The following is a 21,959-nucleotide window of genomic DNA, read 5'->3' on the forward strand; positions in this document are numbered from 1 at the left end:
ACAATTGGACTATATTGGGCAGTTCACCACCAATATCATCCATATCGCCGGCGACGAGAACACAGTCGCGGACGTGCTCTCCAGGGTAGAGGAAATTAGCATGCCTGTTGTTGTCAGCACACAGGACTTGGCAGAACATCAAGCGATAGACGAGGAACTCGCTGCACTGATCGATCCTGGAGCAACAACGTCGCTCGTACTACGAAAGTTACGCGTCGATAACACCGAGACAGTCATTTACTGCGACGTCTCTAGAACCGATGTCCGATCATACATTCCGGACGCTGCGAAAACGCATCTTCGATACTTCGCACAACCTGGCAAATCCCAGCGCACGTTCTACTAAGAGGTTAATAGCGCAACGGTTCGTCTGACCCGGCATGAACGGCGATATTACCCGTTGGGTACGCACCTGTCTGCCGTGCCAACGCGGCAAGATTCAACGACACACGAAGAACGTTTCGGAACGAATTCCAATACCGGACACACGTTTCCATCATGTCCATATTGATATCGTTGGACCACTGCCGTTATCGAGAGGTTACCGTTACTGCCTTACGATGATCGATCGTTTCACCAGGTGGCCGGAAGCCATCCCCATCGCCGATATGTCAGCCGATAGCGTCACGAAAGCATTCTTCAGCGGTTGGGTCGCTCGCTTCGAAGCACCCGCCATCGTGACCACAGACCGAGGTTCGCAGATCGAATCTACCTTTTTTCAAGCTTTAACGAAACTGTTAGGTTGCCAACGTACTCGGACAGCCGCGTATCATCCCGCCTCCAATGGAATGATTGAGCGATAGCACCGTTCGCTTAAAACTGCAATCATGTGCCACGGTACACAAGACTGGGTCGACGTTATTCCCGTCGTCTTGCTAGGACTACGCACCAGCTTCAAGGAAGACCTTCGAGCAACAGCAGCAGTGCTCGTTTACGGAACGACGCTAAGACTTCCTGGCGAATACTTCCTCAGCGACGAACCTGCTAACGATCCGCAGATATTCCTCGAGCTTCTTCGGGAGAGAATGCGTCGAGTTCGGTCAGCACCAGCTGCACATCACTCCAAGGCTAGGGCGTTTGCGCATGGGACTCTGCATTCCTGCTCCCACGTGTTTGTCAGGATCGGAGGTTCTTCAGGACTGCTCTGTCAACCCTACGAGGGCCCGTTTGAGGTGTTAGAAAGGATGTCGGACAGCGTTTTCCGTGTCAACGGTAATGGGAGACCGTCGACGATTTCGACAGAGCGACTCAAACCAGCTTTCTTCGAGGCCACTGAGCAAACGGATATCACCCCGACCATGGAGGGCAACAACAACAGCCAATCTCCGACCTCAAACCAACCTAAAACGTACTTGCCTAAGAATAGGATACGTTTCGCGACTTCGACTAGCCTAAGTCGCTCGGGGTGGAGTACTGTGGCGGCCTGCTGTCGATAAGCAGATTTCTACCTTATCCTATGCGACGACTAGCGCTGCTATCCTCACCGCTAATTCCTTGTCGAAGCCACTTTGGCACTAGTACTCTATCACGGCTAACAATGTTTGCTATGGAAAAATTTACTAGAAAGTTAATTACACGTGCTCGATCAATAGCGCATTTTTGTTACCCGTTCTTGTTTTGTAATAGTTTATGAATAAATAAATGTTACATAAAAATAAAAATAATAGTGGCGATCAGTTTTTGAACCAATAAAATTCTAGTTCCTGGTTCCTTCCGCTACAGTTGAGTACCTACTCTCGCCCACTGGTAGTCCCGGTACTAACTAAGATGATTTTAGTTACGCGAAAGGTGGACTTGCGAGCTTCTATGTACTTCTGTATTCTTTGCTTTTATAAACAAATGTTTTGAATTTTATCTTGTTAATTACAGTCAGTGACAAATTATAACTTAAATAATAATTGAATGTGTTATTAGAAAAGAAAACTTTAATAATATCTAATATATATTATCAAAATCATCAAAATGTTAACCAAAATATCAAAAATATTTGCCCGTAATAATTATGCAAGTTAGTATACAAATGTTATTACTTATTACAATAAAAAGTAGAAAATGTTTTTATATATTGTACATATGTATATATATATTTAATTTATGTATATTAATTCATAATCTATTTTATGATCAATAACACTTTTTAAGATTATTATTTTATTTCATTTTAGATTTTTACATTGTCAACAATGAATTTCATACATCTTACATAAATTTATTAAAGCAAGATTGGAGAAGGAAGTATGCTATTCTGTCCCGTTGATTGTTTTCTATTTTAATTCTATTCCTATTTATTATATGTTCATTATTACAGTAAAGGATTAACAGAAAATCCGAATGCATTTGGACCTTTAACAAATAAGCCAGATTATTCGTTTCTTGATGGAAAACCTACACCGTTTGGAGTTAGACAAAAAGCGCGTATGATTAAACAACGAGAATATGCCGTGTGTATATTATACTTACAAAAATTATTAATTAATATATTTGTTAGTTATTTCTTAATAGAAAATATAAAAACCTTTTGATAATGTTCGATGTTTTAGGCAAAAATTCATAAATTAGTTGGAGAAATAGATTATGCGGTTGAAAGACATAAGAGATTACAACAAGAAAAAGAGGAAGAACGACAAAAAATTCTTGATAGCAAATTAAAACCAAAAGGAGATCTTTTATTAAAAGCAGAAAAATCTACTCCATAAGACATACTAAAGAAAGAAACATTTGTAGAAATAATATACTATTGATATTTTATATGATATATTTACTTTATAAATATATTGTCTCTCATATAAATACTTAAATATAAATTAAAAATAATTTATGCAAATACAAACTGATTAAGAATACTAGAAGCTTGTGAAATCTATATTTAGGATAGATAAAATTAAATATATGTTATTAATTAAATACATTAAATGCTCCCAACACTATCATTAATAATAGAAAAAAAACAAATAGTAAGTTCATTGGTAAAAAATAAAGTTATAAAAATTGATAAATTATTTAAACAATTTTTACTTATCGTATGTAGTGATAATTGTTTTTTTTTGTTTAAATTAACATTCAATTTAGTTGTGCAATTTCGAAAAATTTTCATAACTTTAAAATAAAAAAGCAAATAAAAATTAAAATCTTACGAAATTCCATCAAATATGATTGGTCGTTCAGAAATATTTAATGAATCTATGTTGGTTATGATTGGTTATATGGTAAAGCAAGGTATAACTAGCGAACAACGTTTACATGTTCAGGTTGCGTTGAAAACAAAATCCACCGACTTTCGTATCTTTAGGAACCCATTTTATTGAAGACGTATATTAATGTTGGTATAAAACACTTATAGTCAAAGTTTTTAATTTTTATACGAATATTTAAAAAGATAAACGATTGAAATCATTGTAATATACGTGCATATCATTTGAAATATTATTATTATTGTTGAATAAAAAAAAGCACGGACCAAAATGGGTATACCCAAATTTTTTAGATATATAAGCGAAAGATATCCTTGTCTAAGTGAAATGTTGAAAGATTATCAGGTATATATTTATGTTTACTAATTGAAAATCATTTGTCTACATACCATTATAATTTTTATTATTCTTTCATTTATTTTCTAATTGTATGTATTTTTTATTATTAAACTTAAATTCATTCGCAAATGTTCAAATATTGTTTTCTTAATTACATATTATGTTCAGGTCTAAGAAAAAGTTACATATTTTGTTTCTTTACACAGATTCCAGAATTTGATAATTTATATTTAGATATGAATGGCGTCATACATATTTGTTCACATCCAAACGACAATGATATAAGTTTTCGTATTACGCAAGATGAAATTTTTAACAATATATTTCATTATATTGAAATATTGTTTGGTATGATTCAACCTAAAAAGTTATTTTTTATTGCTATTGATGGTGTCGCTCCAAGAGCCAAGATTAATCAACAAAGAGCTCGTCGTTTTAGAACTGCAAAAGCTTCGGAGATGCAAGAGGCTAAAGAAATAGCGAATGGTACTTACAATAAGGATGATATATTTGATTCCAATTGTATAACGCCAGGAACTCTTTTTATGTCAGAAATTAATAAGAAATTAAGAGATTTTATAATGTACAAAGTTTCAACGGATAAACTTTGGCAAAAGTGTAAAATATTATTTAGCGGTTCAGAGGTATTCATTACAATGCTTTTATATTTTAATCTTTTGCACTCTAAGGTTTTTTTACTCTTATTATCAGCTACTTTGCGATTTGTTTTTGTCATATTGCCATGCATATGGAAATTGTATGTATTTAAATATAAATGGCTCTGTTTCAAAACCCTCGAGTGTAAAGAGATAATATAGGCATATGAAAAAAAAAAGAAATAAATATTTATTTTGAAATGTTTTTAGGTAGTAGGAGAAGGAGAACACAAAATCATGGATTATATACGATATTTAAAATCACAAGAAAACTATAATCCCAATACTAGGCATTGCTTATATGGCCTAGATGCAGACCTAATAATGTTGGGTCTTTGTACACACGAACGAAATTTTTCGTTATTAAGGGAAGAAGTTAAATTTGGAAAAAAGCAAAAAAAAGTTTTAACACCAGAAGAAACGAAATTTTGTCTTCTTCATTTATCGTTATTAAGGGATTATTTAAGTCATGAATTTTCTCCCATTAAAGATAAATTATCTTTTCCATTTGATATTGAACATATTATCGATGATTGGGTACTAATGGGCTTTCTCGTGGGAAATGATTTTATTCCCAATTTACCAAATTTAAATATTCATAGTGGTGCGTTACCACTTTTGTATCATGCGTATATGGAAGTCTTGCCAACTTTAGATGGTATGTAATATATATTTTAAATATTATCATAACATAATACATATATATGTATAAACAATAATAATTATAAAACTTATCAATTTAGGTTATATAAACGAATCAGGAAAACTAAGATTAGATCGTTTTGAAGTATTCATGGAACGACTTAGTCGCATTGATGTAGAAAACTTTACAGAATATTACTGTGATTTTAAATATTTAGAAGCAAAAATAAATAAATATAAGAATACAAAAAACGATGGACAAAGTTCTTTAAAAGATGATGATTCTTCACAAACTTGTTCTCCTTCGATAAAAGTTGACAATGTACTAAAACCTTTTGTAGATATGGAAATGGTATTTATTTTAACGTATAATATATGTATATATATTTAAATATTTATAAACTGGTTGAATTCTATAATCACTTTTGTTTAATATTTTATTTCATAGCAAGATTTGGAAGAGGAAAAAACAAATTATTCTCAAGATGAATTAGATGATGAGTCTGACAGTGACACATATAGTACGGAATTTATTTTACATAAACGAGATTATTATATGAATAAACTAGAATACGAAGATGTCAACGAGTAAGTGTTTTTGTTATATTCCATATAAATTTAAAGTATATTCAATTTCAATTTAAGCAACGAATGTTTGAACATTCTTTTGAAAATTATTTATACAATGCAGTTGCTTTTTAGAGATGTTCTACGATCCCAAGCAGAAGTATATGTAAGAGCTATTCAATGGAATTTACATTACTATTACGATGGATGCTGTAGTTGGTCTTGGTATTATCCACATCATTATGCTCCATATATCTCGGATATAAAAGGATTTAGAAACATAAAATTAGATTTTGAACTGGGAGAACCTTTTGAGCCGTTTCAACAATTATTAGCAGTATTACCGCCGTATAGCAGAAAATTATTACCGGAGGCTTTGCAACCATTGTTAGTTGAAGAAGAATCACCTATTATTGATTATTATCCATCTGATTTTAAAACTGATTTAAATGGGAAAAAACAAGACTGGGAAGCTGTTGTACTTATACCATTTATCGATGAGAAAATTTTAACAAATGGTAAATAATAATATTTATATAAAATTAATATAATTATTAATAAATTAACAGCATTAATATTTGTAATAGTATTAACAGAAGTAGTAGTAATAATATTAATAGAATAAGTGTAATAATTTTGATAATAATTAGTTTGAATATAATAAAATATTTGTCAATAGCTATGAAGCCGTATTATGAAAAATTGACAAAGGAAGAACGTGAAAGAAATAGGCATGGTCCAATGTATATGTATTCGTACGATGAAGAGGTTTTGGGTTTATGCCGTGCACTTGGAAATTTATCTGTAATTGACAGCCATAGTCATATAGAAATAATAAATCGTAAAGATATCTATGTTCCTAAAGAAAAATTAGTAAAAGGACTGCATCCACGTGTGAACTTAGATGTATATTATTTTGGATTTCCTACTCTAAAATATATTCAACATACAGCAGAATTAAAACAAGCTAAGGTATTTTATTTATAAATATTATCGAACATATTATTTTCGCAAAATTTTAATTGAGTAATATAAATAAAAATCAAATATCCGGATTTAATAACTAAAAGTATTATTTTGTATCTATTATCTTTGTATTAGGATTTCTCCTATTTATTGTTCTAACAATTTTTTAATTTATTTAATAGGTGAAAATATTTGAACAAGCGTCAAGAAATGACAATATGATTTTATATATACAACAACAAGAGGAACAACATAATATAAGAGTAATTGCTGCCTCTTTATTAAATACAACCGTTTTTGTAGAGTGGCCTTATTTACGAGAAGCTCTCGTCATTGGTGTATCAGATTTTAAAAAGAGAATACATTTAATTACTCCACAATTAGGATATTCTTCTAGCAATTTATTGGAGGAAGAATTAAAAGGAGCTTGTTTAACTCAATGGAATTCAGAAGTCAAATCTATTAGTGAAACGTAAGAAAAATAATTAATTATTATCAAGCGCATTTATATACAAGTTATTGTATCATAAATTATTTTTGTATGAACAGGTATCTAAATCGTTTTGGTATAGACATTGGAAAAACTAATGTTTTAATTTATGCACAACCATTAATAGGCAGTAAATACATTTTTGAAGCAAAAGGAAAATTGTCTGTAGAAAAGCAGTGGCAAGAAATACCAATGTTTTATGCTTATCAAACTATACTAAAAAATATTCCTACATATTCTGTTATTCCTTTGTATAAAACAATCGATGAAATTTTTATACCAGGAAATAATTGCTTTATGTTAGGCCATCCGCATTATGGTGCAATGGGAGAGGTATTTTAATTACATTATTTTTGTTAACATATTTTCTACATTCTTGATATTATATGCGTTTTGAAATTATTTATAAAATAGATCGTTGGACCAAAGATCAATATAAACTCCGGCAGAATAAAAATATCTGTGAAAGTTGTAAATGAACCAAATTTTACAGCGGTGAAACAAGCACATACAGAATCAAAAACACAATATATTTATGGTAGCACAGCTGCTCAGCGATTAGGAATAAGTAGTCATCTTTTAAGTAGAATTACTGGAACAATTTATATAGCGCAGAATAATCCACGAGAAGTTATTAATATCGGATTAAATCTAAAGTTTAATAAAAGAAATGAAGAAGTAAGTAATTTCGTGAAATCTTAAATGATCATCAATTATATTTCATCTATGAATTTAAAATCATTCTAAAAATATGAAAATCTCACAGGTACCAGGCTATACCAAGAAAGAATATGGTTATGGTCAATGGTTGTACAGTAAAAGGGCTGTTGAACTTATACGTGATTATATGGCAAAGTTTCCTAATTTATTTGAACGATTGGCTCAAAGTATTACGATCGATGTTTTTAGCGAAGAAGAGCTATTTGATAAATCGTACGTTACAAACACGTGTTATTATTTCACTATCGCATAATTAGTGTAATATTATAATGCATTAAAAAAAATATTCTGTACTTTTATAGATCAGATGAATTAAGTAGCATAGTAGCTTGGTTAAAAGAACAACACTTTCGAGGAGTAGAGAGTCGTCCCTGCGGGGTGAATGTACTGGAATCAGAAATAGTACAAAAAATAGAACAAGAGGTGGATAAATATTATAGAGTGTATAATCGTTCAAACAAAATAGTTATGCAAGTGAAGCCACAATTACTTTTTATTCCTGAATTATATTCACGTCAACTTCCACCCGATCCAAAATGTCATACAAGACTATTAGATAGAATTGTCTGTGTCAGAGGAAGTTTTACTGTACCAGTTGGTTATAAAGGAACTATTATAGGAATTCAGGAAGCAAAGGTCGCTATAGATAGTGTTTATGACGTATTATTTGATAAATCATTTTTAGGTAACTAAAAGTCTCTTTGCCAATCTTTGCTTGAAGATTTATCTAATTAATTAATTTTGTATTTCATTATATTTGTTTTTTTTTTTCATTTATAAAGGTGGACTAACTTTTAATGGATGTTCCGCGAATCGTGGTTACAAATTAGCAATAACTGACTTTATTAACATTAGTTATGGCGAACGAGTAGAACATGGAAAATCAGGAATGGAGAATCCATCCAATGAGACAACAGAGATGTCTTGGAGGCGACATCAAAATACAAAAATTCAAATGCACAGTAATAATAAGCCTATAACACAACATAATAAGCCTTCTAATGAATTAAAAGCATCAAAGCAATTATCCTCGGAATTTCAACAATTATGGAATGAATTGCATAAAAAAGAGGTCAGTTTAATAATTCCTAGAAATATTGTACACATTTATAAATCTTTTATGTTTTTTTTTATACCCTGTAGGATTCAAGTGGACCTTCAAAAACTCCCACCGCAACTATCGTTAAATCTAACGAAATGACTACAGAAAAAAGTAAACAAATAGTAAGTATTTTATGTAAAATGATAATAATGTGCATTAATGAGATATTATTATGCATTTTTATAGATATTATGTTTTTACTATCATTTTTATGCTATAGGAATATATAATTTTTTATTTTTTTTATTATAGAATCTTTTATAATATTTAATTTTTTACAGAAAAGGTTTATTATTTTAGAAAGAACATATTTAACGTTATTATTTTAACACTAAACCTACCGAATTTTTATCCCTTGTTGAGTTTTTTTTTTATATAAATCAATCATGATAAGTATAGCGTTAATTTATCCTAACAATATTTCTAACCTTCAGTCACAAGATCCCAGTGCTTTCTTGAAAGAAGTGCTGAAAATATCTGACGACAACGCAAAGATAAATTTGCCAAGTAAATCAAGTGGTACTTCCACAAATCAAAATCAATCTCAAACCCCAAAATCATCGGATGCCCCACCATTAGTTCAAAAATTATTCGATGTAAGCATAATATTGTTCTTATGCTCGAAACACAAATTGCCATTAACATTTGTATGAGTGTCTGTGTTTCTATCTTTATTTTCTTTATTTTAATTCTGTTTTCTTTTTTTTATTTGCAGTACGCTAGACAACAGAGAAAAGAAATCAAAGATAACAAAAACTCTATTTGTTATTATACACTTTTATTAAATCATTACCAAATACTTGGTTTGGGTGTACCAAGATATAATTATTTTGTATATAAACAGACTAACATGATACAAGCTCAAATTATTTTACCAGACGCGAAAGTATTTGTAGGAGATCCAGGTTTGAATCTTCCACAGGCAACACAAAACGTTGCAAAAAAAGTATATGAGGTAAAATATATGCAATTTAACAAATACGATGATTCCTTTTTTGTTTGTTTTCTTACATTATATTATTAATGAACATTATTGTATTATGTAGGAATTAAATTTAGATAAGGTAAAGAAGCCTGATACGAACATTTTATTAAAACCTTCGCAACAATGGGTTAATATGCGACAAAATAGTCCTTGGTTACAAAATATAAGACCACCTCCTGTGGTATTACCATATATGTCGAAACCTTATCAAACGTCAGAAAATCCAATAGCACATTGTTCAAAATGGAATATGAAAGTTCAACAAAATCCAGGATTTCCCCTTATGACACCACCACCACCACCACCACCACCGCCCCATAATAGTCAAATTAAAATACAAGAGAAACAAACGACAAATAAATCGAAATCCGAAGTGAAAAATGCTACGTCGTTCGTACCATTGCAAGCCCAAAAGAAAAGTAGGAAAATTAATACGAGACAAACTAACAAGGAAACGTTGCAAAATAATACAAGCAATTCTCAATCAACTAACAAACAATCAACTAAACAACCAGAAAAGAAAGAAACAACGTTCCCTAAGGTATGTTCAAATGTTTTAAATCATAATATTCCTCTTGTACGAGTATTCTTATTGAATAAAAATATTGAAATGTTTTATATAGCCTCCGAAAACGCAAAGTGTTAACAAAACTCTTGAAAAAGAAGTACGTGTACAAAATAATTTACAACCTTCGCCAAAATTACCGAAATCTGGAAGACCTAAACGGTCACGTGTTGCTGCCAAATTTGTTTCACCTCCAGCGACTAATGGAAGTGGACAGTAAAGACTTTTAATTTAAGTGGTGTAGGGTGTCGCATAATATATATAAATATAGTTGTATTTATCCAATAGAGTTCATTATTTCTCTATTTCTCTGCAAGATGTGTAGGATATAATTGACTCATTTATTTTAGCAGTTCTTATAAAACATGTCTCACAATCATTCTTATTTTGAAAAGTCTCGGTATACAAATGAAACTTTCCGTCCGGATGCATGCTTGTACGGGGTGAATATTTGTAAACAGAGGTTTAATAATTTAATGCTCATTATTATTCACAATTAAGTTATTGTATTATATGTAACTATACGAAAGTATATGGTGAAAATAATGTATTTTATATTTAGTCAACAACTTTTGTTGTTTCGGAGAAAATGTTTATAAAAATTGTGATCATCAAGACAGATATTTTTTAGTTAGAATATCTATTAATAAAATTGGAATCAAGATAGTTTGCAGATAGTATTCATTCAAAATATTATTATTTTTATTTCTACTGTGTAATGGGACAAAAGAAAAGACGAACAGTGAATTTTACATTTAATTTGATATTTTGCAAATGTAAAAAAATTAAAATGTATAATCTTTACAAGTTGCAGAATATATATTTGCTCTTTTGTTTATTTTGTTGTTGTTGTATATGACTATAATCAGAATGTATCTGTTTCAGAATACAAATGCAAAAGAACATATATTCATCTCATCGCATTTTTTTGGTAAAACTATTATATCCTGAAATGATACATTCTTTTACATCCCTAATTTTTACTTTTATCTTTCCTTTAGGTACACTGACAACAATACTATACTTAAATACTTGTAACACTTAATGTTGCAATAAACGTGAATTAGCAGTATATAACAAATACTACAGTTGTATTAGAACTAAAAAAATTTTTTTAGCAGTCGTTTTTAATTTAAAAGACGTGTGATTTTTAACTGTAAACAGAGATATTTTATAATATGGAAGTAAAATTAAAATTTATAAGTATACAAAATAATGATTTGAAACATAAGTTAAATAAAAATAATATTTTATGCAATCACTCATTTAAATTAACTTTACTTTCATTGCTAATAGAATCACATAATTAATTAATTACATAATGAAGTTAAAAATATATATAAATATGTCTTTTTTGACATAGAGAAATAAATTCTTAGATTTTGTATATATATATTATGAAGATATAATTTCTTCATGATTAATATTAGTTCTTACTAGATCCTTGTACTCCTAAATCTATTTGAAAAAGCGCATTGTTACAGTCCAATAGTTTTTTGCCGACACTTGAGACTAAATTCTTTCAACAGTTCGTAAATTCGACGTTTACTTGTCCGTTCTCGTAAAACCGCACGCATAAAAGTTTCTTTATCAATATTACTAGCTATAGGTCCATTTTGACTTTCAAGTGGAACACGAAGCCATTCTAACATATTTGATGACCACATTCTATTCAATGTCCATAAAACTTCTGCATGAGGATCTAAATTGTTTCGAACCACTTCCCCTGCTGAAATTATACATATAATTTTTATTTGATATAACTTTGCAATGGAGGTTAAAATATTAAACATTAATTTATACCATACCAACACACTGTAAGATTACAAAAACTAGTTCTTGTCCAATTGGTCGAATAAAATTTTGCAAGCGCGGAGTTTGCATAATAGCATGGACAAGAAAACATCCTGCTGCTTTTGCTGTCCCCGTTTCTGGAAGTACCAAACAAGTAATACCTAAAAAAAGAAGGAACATATGTAAACGTAATAAATATAATTATTTTCATTTTCATTACATTTTCACAGAGAGAGAGAGAGAGAGATGTGAATTAAAAGAAATATTTTACCGCATCGTAACATGTCAGGAATTTGATCGGTCACTTGAAGTAACATTTCACCATTCTTTTTACAAATTTGAGCAAGTAATGATAAATATGCTTCCATCAAATCAGACCAGTCAGATAAATCCCCACGTACCGACTGGCATGCTTTGATACCACCTAACGTTAGAGAACTTAATTCTGCAAAAACAGGCCATATAATGCTATCTCGATCTTTGCCAAATAATATCACCAACTGACTCAATAAATTCAATGCAGCAGGATGGGGCCAATTTTTATAAGAAGTTGATAAAATAGTAAGTAAAGGACGCGCATCTATTTCTGGATTTGATAGACATGACAATGATTTTTGCGAACATATGTACATTGCTTCTAATGTAGCATTGTCTTGACTCCACTCAGGATGTGTAATAATTTCATTAAATATCGGCAAGAGTCCATCTAATACAGCCTTTCCTATAGGTGATTCCAAAGTTGCAAATAGCATAGTGGCCATTCTTAATTGATTCGTAACCGCTAAACGTGCTGTGAGTATTGGCTGCTTCAACAAATCTTTTATTTTCACTATACATAGGCCTAATGTTGCATTTAAATATGTTAATTGTTCCTCAACCGTAGAAAGTGTATTTAATAATTTTCCAGCAGCAAACATAAGGCGTTGACCTTCTCCTCCTTCCGACGTTACGTTTGGAAGAGTTCGTCCTATTGTATTGAGAATAGTTGGTGCAAATGGTGCAAGAAATACTCCACATTCTCTTGTTATATCTTTCAGTGCCATACTTGCACGAGGTGTTGTAATCGGACCTTTCCAAAGACCTAATGTTACAAGTTCTAATACTCTTCCGAGCCAAGGATCAGGATTTTCTCCTATCCACTCGGCATATGCACCCATTGTTGAACAAGAACATGCAAGTACCTACAATAGAAACAAAATATATTAACAATCGTTTAGAATATATACGATGTGTTTATTTAATATTAAAATAATACTTACTTCTTCGGGATAAAGATTATAAGGTATATGAGATACAACCAAATCCATTAAAGCAGGAATGTAATGGCATTCATTCAAACCGACTCTGTCTGCTAATGCTTCGAAAGCATGCAACGTGGATTCTACATCAACCCATTTCTCTGGATTGTCAAGTGGCTCGCTCAATCTTTGTCCAAGAAGTATTAATAAATCTTCTCCTAAAACTCTATAACAATAATCCAATGTATCTGCAGCATCTTGCCTATAACATCGAAAGAGTTCTTGTTCGTCCGCATCTCCACTATCACTTGGAGACAAAGGTAGCGTAGATTTCCTTAATAATGCGTTTGCTAATCGTGCATATATTGGTTTTAAAGCATCTATCGCCTTACTTTCAAGTGGTGGGTCAATTGTACATAAATCATCCTGTAATGTAAACCAAAACCCAAATGGAATACAACTACGAATTTCATCTGTAGGATATCGTCCCTCTTGTTCTGCACATTCCAAGAGTAATTCAACTAATCCTTGAGAAGTCCATTTTTGTGTATCATTTCCTTCACCTGCGAGAGCAAGTAAAAATGATCTACTATAAGCTTCTCCCATAGCTGTTAAAATCTCACAAAAAGATTTTCCTCTATTGTCCCGTGCCATTTTAACTAAACTCGTCGCCCATTCCCAAAATGTCTGTGGCCTTTTGTATAAATCAGGATGCGTCACTATCATAATTATGCAGTCTTGTACCGTTTCCCAACTATCAGTATTGTCCTCGTGTGAATCTTCCCTTTAATACAAATTCAAATTCTATATAATATGTTTGATATATATAAAAATATTATAATTTATGAAGTGTATATATATATATTTATTATATCTACCTAAGTGGTGCATAATTTGCTGCAGCAGCTAATAAATAAGGATAAAGTTGTCCAGTTATTTCGAGAGGTAATAGACCAGTTTTAAGCCAAGAAAGGGTACAATCTGCTCCCAAAAGATATAATGTATTATTGTCCTGCGCCATTGGATTAAATGATGCAAAGACTTGTTGTAAAAGCCAAACTGTTTTCTCCCAACTATTAATTAACCCTTCCCTAATTTTAGCATTTTTTCTTATATTCTGTTTTGCTTCAAACTAATAAGATCATAATACAAATGTATAAATTAATGTAAAACATTATAATATTCGTTAAAATGATTTATAATTACCTCTCCAGGGATGTAAGATAATACTTTTAATAACAATTCTAATTTAGATGCCGAATCGTATGGTAAAATTTCCATTACTTCTTCGACTAAACTTTTCTCCTTGTTTCTATTTTCAGGTTCAATATAGCTGTACGCCATAAACGCGGCTAACTGCAAATACATATTTTTTTTATTATTGCACATCAAATATACGTAAACAATAATCGTAATGTTATAGAGAATAATATTGTAGATATTTTGTATATATACATTATAATATCTTATATTAATATAATATAAAGCAGGACTTATCAAAGTAATTCCTAAATTTAGGAATGAGCAAAACTAAGAAATTCCTATAAAAGCAACGTTCGAAAATTATTTTACAACCAATTTAACAACACTATATGTATAGTAAAAACTGAATATGTATAGTAAAAAAGAAAATAGTATAGTCTATACTTAGAGTTACGACCATATTTGTTCAGGAAAAGAAGCCTGGTTGAGAAGCCCTGATACAAGGTATTTTAGAAAATACCTTATAATATGTTATATAAACTGTAGTATAAAATAATACAAATTACCGATTGGCACAGTTTCGTAAGAACAAACTTTGGAGTATTAACTTGCTTAATACTATTGAGTAAACGTTCTTGTAAAATTGGATATTCGCTTTTAGGTACTTCTTCCCATTGTTTAGATATTTTGGCATGTAACGTTGTAGCAGCAAAAAACTGCACTTCCCATGACTGCAATCATTAATATTATATAATTAATCAATAATAATACTATAACATATAAGTATCATATATCATTTGTATTAACCTTTGAAGGATCAAGAAGTTGCCATGCAAAACTCCAAGCCTCGGGGGAGGCTTGGACCTGTAGCAACCAATTGTGTGTTTCATTATTTCCTCCAGCATAAAACTGCTTGATGGCTTCGTCCACGACATTTGCATAATCCATTCCACGTTTTGAAGTTTCCTCCTTGTTAAGGATTTCTTAATAACTGATAATAATATTTAACAGAATTATATGAACATTTAAACAAAAATACTTATTCTTCCTTCGTACAAAATCAATTCTTCAAAAATTAATATATCGATTTAATTATTTAACATTTTCTTGTATTAATTATTTTCATTATCATTTAATGGTATATAACCTATGTACACACAACAGCTGATATGTTCTTGATTTTGTAAATGTGAATATGTATCATCCATATATAAACTGACTATAAATATGTATTATTTATGAATCACTTAAAAATAAATTTCAAGATTGTGTGACTTACTTTATTTTATTTCGTTGTCGTAAAATTAAATAATATCGTTTGACTATTCTACGTAGTTTCATTGTACTTTCATTTCTAATAAACTTTTTTAATCATCTTTCATTCGAAATTTAAGAGTGACGTTAGTTATAAGTATGAACAAAATATGAACTACAAGCGAAAGTAAGAAACAGTGTCTCCACCATACGGTTTATTGGTTCAATTTCTATGTTTGCTTAGGTTATTCCTCTCTCTCTCTCTCTCTCTCTCTCTCTCTCTCTCTCTCTCTCTCTCATGTAACCTAATAATCAAGTAAATATAGTCGTGTTAGTAGGCTGACATACAACTGAAAACATGATCGTTTTCATGAAATCAAACAACACTTCTCAAGAGTGTATATGAAAGTCAGTAGTAAGGGGTAAAAACTTGTTATATTATTGCAGCTTTTTAGGGGCGCCATTGTGGGAAATTCATTTACATAAAAAATGTTAAGAATAATGTTTATATCCTTTAAACGTATCAAGTATAATTCTTAACTGATTTTAATGAACAACCTCTCGTTTAAAAGATGAAAGTTCAAACAAAAAAATAGACTTTTTGAATTTGAAACAATCTTGATTTTATTTTTTAAAAAATACTGTTTTCTTTTTCGATATTATTAATTTATAAATAAAGATATTTTAAGAATTTGAAAGGTCTGTCTCTTCATTTGAATCTATATCTTTCAAATGAGATCTTGTTCATCGAAATCAATTAAGAATTATTCCTAGTACGTTGAATAATATAAAGGCAGTTTCTACAATCTACGGAGAGTTGGAAAACATCCTATTACTTAGATAGTAACTATTTTTTGAGGTTATGATGATTGTTATACGCAAAAAGATATACGAACTAGCATAATTTGAAATTTATTTGTGTGTCTTTCTTTCTTTTTTGACATATATATGAAACGCATTTGTACAAAAATGGATAACAGCGACGAGTTACCTAATAAATGTATTGTTGATTAATTATTATTTTTTAAGGTTATGTGAGAGAGAAATATATTTGTTATTTTAATATTATATATTTTAATAGTAGCCCTTGTTGAACGAAACAACGCACCGCAAGGTATACAACTGATTGATCCAAATTCTGTAACTAAATCATCAAAGGAAGATTTGGTTGCATTAGCAAGAGAAATACAAAAAGTATTTATTTAAAAATATATATATACATATTTTTATTAATATACAAAAATAATATAAAAAATAAATTGTATTTATTTCACAGGCCGACAGTTTTGTCAAAGCTAATGCATGCAATAAGTTGCAAGTTATTGCAGAACAAATGAAATTCCTTCGTAAACAAGCCGAAAATATTTTATTAGAAGTTAATCAAAATATGAAACTAAATCATATCGCTTGTAATTTCGTAAAACATCCTGGACAAGTATATCATTTATATGAACGCGAGTCAGGTCAATGCTATTTTTCTAGAATTAGTCCAGAAGTAAGTATTAAAAATAATTTCTATTTTAACGGCATTTCATAATTATTTTAATATTTGTATATTATAGGAATGGGGTACTTCAGGCCCATCTCAAACTTATAAAGGATCATACAGACTAGAACAGGATCATTCGTGGACATCTGTTTCCAATATTCATAGTAAAGATAATGAATTAAGTATCTTCAATAAACTTCTATCGAATAATGCGACATTAAATAATAGTTTAGATACACTTGCTATTAATATAAATTCTAAATAAATTATTGCGTTTATTATTAGAATAACAAATTGTTGAAAACGAAAAAAAATACATAACATATATAAACAATTGAAAATCATAGTCAATTCAACAAAGCAGGATTTATTTGAAACTTATAATATTATTTGATATAAGTAGTATCCAATTTATGTGTTCTTTTCTTCTTATTATTATTAGAATACTACCTTTCTTGTTGCTTATTATATTTTCATAAATTTCAAATATTATCTACATAATTACATATGTATACTATCTTCAATCGAAGAAGTATTCTATACATTAATCACTGATATCGTAAACTAGTTTCTTTTTATTAATCCAGACATTATCTCAATGTCAGCCATTTTCTAAAGTTTTCATATATTTGAATATATTTGATAAATTTTCGTATTTCTCTAAAGGCAGTCATTACGTTCTTTGCTTCGACGAAAAGTAATATAATAATTACGTCCAAATTTAATCTTACACGATGCCGAAATGATAATATAGATTCAAATCGATCGTCTTAATTTCGGATAAATTATTTTTTGTGCATTGGTTTTCCATATTCGCTCAATAATATATGGAATTAATTTCTTAATAAATACAACTGATAGCTACATCATACAAGAACATCATTATTAAGAACAAATGAAAACATACAAAGTATTTACCAAAATATTAATGAAATTGTAGGTTTTTTTGAAAGTGATGTTGTATTTTTGAAAATTGAACAAAATCTGGTCGAAATGATTAAAGTCACCAATGCAGAATATGACGGCATCTTTTAGTATATTCGATTTGTTCTGTACGTCATGTCGTATTTACTTTGTGTGCTGAAAAATATTTCAAATAATTATTCATATTTTTCTAATATTATATCGTAATGTTAAATTATATAGTTCTTACAAGGTAATGGTATCCTTAGAGGTTCTGTATCTTTTATAATACATTCATGTGTTTGGTTATGAAAAAGATACTGTATTAAAAGTTGTTTTTCTTCTCCAACACATGGATCATAAAATCCAGGTAACTGACTCTGCAATATTACGATGTATTATAAATAGAATAAATAAAAATTAGAAATAAATCGATCGATAAAAAAATAATGATGAATTACCTTTGACGTATCATGAAGAATCAGTTTAGAATCTCTTACTAAACACTGCAAAGGAATTGTTACATCTATGACTTCATCTCTGTTACGTCTAGTTTCTTCCACAGTTGATCTATCTTGCAAAGGATAGACAAATCGTCCGTAAGAAGCTTTAGTTATAACTAATCCTCTTTTGGTTTCTTCTTCCGCTCTTATTCTACTAAACGTAGCTTTCATTAATTCAATAGCAGCTTTAGCCTCTTTCTGTTTTTCTAACATTCTTGTTTTATTCATTTCTTTTTGTTTCTCTTTATCTCGTTCCTTTCTCTCTTTGACTATTGGGTCAACAACAAATTTCTTAACAATAGTCCATGTTATTAATGGTACTACAGTTGCATAGAAAACAGGTGCTGGAAGAACTTCTTCACTTATGTGAATTGGAAATGCATATGTCTGTGATGCTCGATTTAATTTTATTTTTAATGTAACTCCTGTTGTTATGGAAACTCGTACAGCAGCTGTAAGCGAACTATGACGAGAAACTCTTTTTTCGAGACCATATTCTAAAAATGCGCCGAATGTGCCTATTCTGTATGAAAGAATAATTTTAAATATATTCTTTAAGTTTTTTACAAAGGGTATAAGAAAATATGGAAATAATTCTCCCTACTAACCGTATATTACCACGTATTTTGAGCTCCTTTTCTTTCATTTTATATACATAATTAAGATTAATGTAAGAATGTACAATGCCTAAGTTTATTAAAATTGACATATAAGTACGAGATGTGTCTCTTACAAGCATTGTACTCATTGCGCTTTGAATTCCTGCTCTATACGTCAGATATCCAACTGTATGTTTATCTAATTGCATAGCTAAAGCTGTAAAAAAAGATTAAATATTTTCATATTGTTTGAAAGTACAGAATTTGTTCAAGCTGAAGTTTTGAAACGATCATTATAAGAAATAGCAAAACGTACTTCCAACAAGACCTGGTCTCACACCATGCGCTGTAAATTGTAATATTGTTTCACCATCGCAAAAAAGTCTTTTTGTTAATGTTCGAAATCCTTTTACTGATATAGTCGGACCGTTGCCTGCACCTACATCTAATTCCAACCATCCTTTGGAAGACACCAATCTTTTGGCAGAAACATTAATGGTTCCATGACCAGTTCCATTTTGTGTAGCCAACGAACCATATAAAGTTACGGTATCTTTTAAGGTAAGAGGTGCTTCGATAGATTGAGTAAATGACATTCCGCTGACTTCAATAGATGAAAATATATCCAAACTAGAAGATTATTTAAAATACTTGAATATTCTATATAACACGATTGAATTAATATCAATGAGAAAATATTCACTACCTATTATTGTAATCTTCATCGTATTTACTAAACAAATCTGTAGCGTTAATATACACAGTTACATTTCCTTTTGGATTTGTATGTTCTTGAAGTCTTCTCTCTTCTCTTTCCCTTTCTAATCGTTCATATTCTTCTCTTATTTCGGAAGGTGTTTTTGTACGTTGAACAATTTCCCATCCTTCTGTTTCTAGTCCTTTAATTCCAACGGTATCAAAGATCGCTCTCTTATGAGGATCGCTAAGGACTGAAGGACAAAATACAAAATATACTAAATTAAGTATTTTATTAAGTAATGCTTTAAATCTATAACACAATACAGATAAAAACATCTAACTGATATAAACAAATTGAAATGCGTACCCTCATATGCTTTCTTTGTACGATTGAACAATACTTCTGCTTCTTTTTTAAGCACTGGGTCGACATGCTTGTCGGGATGATACAATCTACTTTGTCTGCGATACGCATTATTAATTTCATCCGGAGTAGCCTAACAATCAAATTTGTAACATTTAACAAAATGCTGTTTGTCATTAGTTGATTGTAAAGTAGCATTTTTCTCATTACTTAAACATTATTCATAAAATGTTAATAGTTTGAATTCAATTGAAAAAGTTTAATCATCGTGATTAACCTTTTTCTTAGCAAAAAGAAAAACTAATACTAAGATGAAAAATAAATGTAAAGAGAAATGTTTCATTCATATTATGTCATTAATATTATTTTATATTTTTGTCACCGGCATTCCCGGCATTTTCGAATCAAAAGTAACACAGCTCAAGATTCCATAATAAAAGACTTTTAATCAGAATTTTTTAACTGTTAATAAATGTTATAAAGAAAAAAGAAAAAGAAGAAAAAGAAGCATGTTTAGTTATGTTAGCATTGTTAAAAGGTGTCACGTGAAGATATCGTAAATAATTTATCGCCGGGAAGTCCTAAAGTAAGAGGAATTGTTAAACTTATTCTCACATTTTTGGGGATGTTGAGAAATGTGTAATAGTCATCCTCGACTATTATTTCTTGTTCATTATCTTCCTCCATTTTAAACCTCGAATTTTATATACTTTCTCTTTAATTAATTTTTGATTAACAAACAACGAAGGAGATTTAAAAAAAGTTAATAATATATTTTATCTAATTCGACCTTCTGCTTTTAACAGGTTACGAAGATTTCGTCAGCGAACCGGTCCAAGTGAAAGTTGTTATCATCTTCCAATAGATGGAACCTTAATAGGACAGTAGACGCGGGAAACATATTAAAAAAATTATTTTGATTTAGTAGTCGAATTAATAATACATAATTTATTAATTAAAATTCGATCAAATGGTTAATATTTTAAACGCAAGAAATATAATTTCAATGGAAACAATTAAAAAAATAAATATTATACATATATACGATTGTAAGTTGTTTTAGAAAATTGAACATTGTTTTTTATGATTTGTTATTTGATATATCTTTCATTTTTTTTTCATCGTTCTTCGACGTAATTACGTAGAGTTACATTTCGAAAGGATTTTTATAAAAAAATGTAATAAAAAAAGAACAAAAATGTAAGTGTCAGAAGTGGGATTCGAACCCACGCCCACAGAGTGGACTGCGACCTGAACGCAGCGCCTTAGACCGCTCGGCCATTCTGACATTATGAATTTTTCTTTGATTGTAATATTTTCCCTATTGATGTTAAAAAATATATTAAATGCCATAACAGCATTAAATTCCTTCATAAATAATAATTGAAAATTGGATATATATCTGCAAAGATTTATTTAAAAATTGTAATTTAATTTATTTATTTAACCGTTTGGCTACCACGTGCCGCTTTCGCGCTCTTCAGATTTCATGTCGAAAAATGCTAGCGCATTTTGTCGATACAGATAATTGACGGTGGTCTAGCGTCACTCAGCTTTTCTCGATCGTGTTTTTTGAAAACCCTCCGGTAGCCCCAAACGATTAATAACGTTCAATAATGATTTAATGATTTAATGATATTAAATAATGAGATAGAATGGTAAATATCTATAATTTAAATTCACAATGTAT

At 30.2% G+C, this 21,959-nt stretch overlaps 5 protein-coding genes, 1 non-coding gene and 1 pseudogene across 11 annotated transcripts; 4 read left to right on the plus strand and 3 right to left on the minus strand.

Moving 5' to 3' along the window:
* Positions 1-380: 380 nt before the first annotated feature.
* On the plus strand, positions 381-1,876 carry LOC122523341 (annotated as a pseudogene).
* Positions 1,768-2,900, plus strand: LOC122522910 (39S ribosomal protein L52, mitochondrial). The gene is made up of 4 exons (XM_043644289.1): positions 1,768-2,008; positions 2,166-2,235; positions 2,309-2,441; positions 2,541-2,900. Exons 1-4 carry the CDS (start codon positions 1,963-1,965, stop codon positions 2,694-2,696), a joined length of 405 nt encoding a protein of 134 aa, XP_043500224.1. The 5' UTR covers positions 1,768-1,962; the 3' UTR covers positions 2,697-2,900.
* Positions 2,901-3,107: 207 nt separating this feature from the next.
* Positions 3,108-10,889, plus strand: LOC122522986 (5'-3' exoribonuclease 1). The gene is made up of 18 exons (XM_043644463.1): positions 3,108-3,536; positions 3,737-4,174; positions 4,397-4,844; positions 4,930-5,180; positions 5,277-5,416; positions 5,531-5,913; positions 6,075-6,367; positions 6,544-6,833; positions 6,911-7,184; positions 7,266-7,529; positions 7,618-7,784; positions 7,874-8,256; positions 8,354-8,643; positions 8,715-8,795; positions 9,108-9,269; positions 9,389-9,628; positions 9,720-10,199; positions 10,282-10,889. The coding sequence occupies exons 1-18, from the start codon at positions 3,462-3,464 to the stop codon at positions 10,441-10,443; spliced, it is 4,821 nt and encodes a 1,606-aa protein (XP_043500398.1). The 5' UTR covers positions 3,108-3,461; the 3' UTR covers positions 10,444-10,889.
* LOC122522987 (importin-13) lies at positions 10,546-15,922 on the minus strand. Of its 2 annotated transcripts, XM_043644465.1 has the most exons (10): positions 15,738-15,922; positions 15,266-15,449; positions 15,025-15,189; positions 14,462-14,611; positions 14,134-14,387; positions 13,879-14,039; positions 13,277-13,818; positions 12,289-13,198; positions 12,032-12,178; positions 10,546-11,952 (listed from the first exon to the last, which is right to left on the minus strand). In XM_043644465.1, the coding sequence occupies exons 2-10, from the start codon at positions 15,404-15,406 to the stop codon at positions 11,702-11,704; spliced, it is 2,721 nt and encodes a 906-aa protein (XP_043500400.1). In that variant the 5' UTR covers positions 15,407-15,449; positions 15,738-15,922; the 3' UTR covers positions 10,546-11,701. The 2 variants fall into 2 exon arrangements, with proteins under 2 accessions (XP_043500400.1, XP_043500399.1); XM_043644464.1 differs by having other exon boundaries at positions 13,277-14,039.
* Positions 15,923-16,045: 123 nt separating this feature from the next.
* LOC122523185 (uncharacterized protein C1orf50 homolog) lies at positions 16,046-18,551 on the plus strand. 5 transcript variants are annotated; one of them, XM_043644832.1, is made up of 6 exons: positions 16,100-16,134; positions 16,487-16,555; positions 16,693-16,712; positions 16,794-16,906; positions 16,989-17,207; positions 17,275-18,551. In XM_043644832.1, exons 1-6 carry the CDS (start codon positions 16,115-16,117, stop codon positions 17,464-17,466), a joined length of 633 nt encoding a protein of 210 aa, XP_043500767.1. In that variant the 5' UTR covers positions 16,100-16,114; the 3' UTR covers positions 17,467-18,551. The 5 variants fall into 5 exon arrangements, with proteins under 5 accessions (XP_043500770.1, XP_043500769.1, XP_043500767.1 ...); XM_043644830.1 differs by lacking the exon at positions 16,100-16,134 and adding an exon at positions 16,142-16,239; XM_043644834.1 differs by lacking the exon at positions 16,487-16,555 and having other exon boundaries at positions 16,061-16,134.
* On the minus strand, positions 17,549-21,119 carry LOC122523184 (dnaJ homolog subfamily C member 11). Its single transcript, XM_043644829.1, has 8 exons — positions 20,885-21,119; positions 20,273-20,402; positions 19,913-20,156; positions 19,523-19,836; positions 19,216-19,423; positions 18,566-19,130; positions 18,355-18,484; positions 17,549-18,281 (listed from the first exon to the last, which is right to left on the minus strand). The coding sequence occupies exons 1-8, from the start codon at positions 20,954-20,956 to the stop codon at positions 18,259-18,261; spliced, it is 1,686 nt and encodes a 561-aa protein (XP_043500764.1). The 5' UTR covers positions 20,957-21,119; the 3' UTR covers positions 17,549-18,258.
* A 355-nt stretch (positions 21,120-21,474) lies between these two features.
* Positions 21,475-21,557, minus strand: Trnal-cag. Its single transcript has one exon. It is a non-coding gene; the product is annotated as a tRNA-Leu (tRNA).
* Positions 21,558-21,959: the final 402 nt, after the last annotated feature.

This window comes from Polistes fuscatus, unplaced genomic scaffold, assembly GCF_010416935.1.
Source record: "Polistes fuscatus isolate 324 unplaced genomic scaffold, CU_Pfus_HIC Scaffold6, whole genome shotgun sequence".
Taxonomy (NCBI): domain Eukaryota; kingdom Metazoa; phylum Arthropoda; class Insecta; order Hymenoptera; family Vespidae; genus Polistes; species Polistes fuscatus.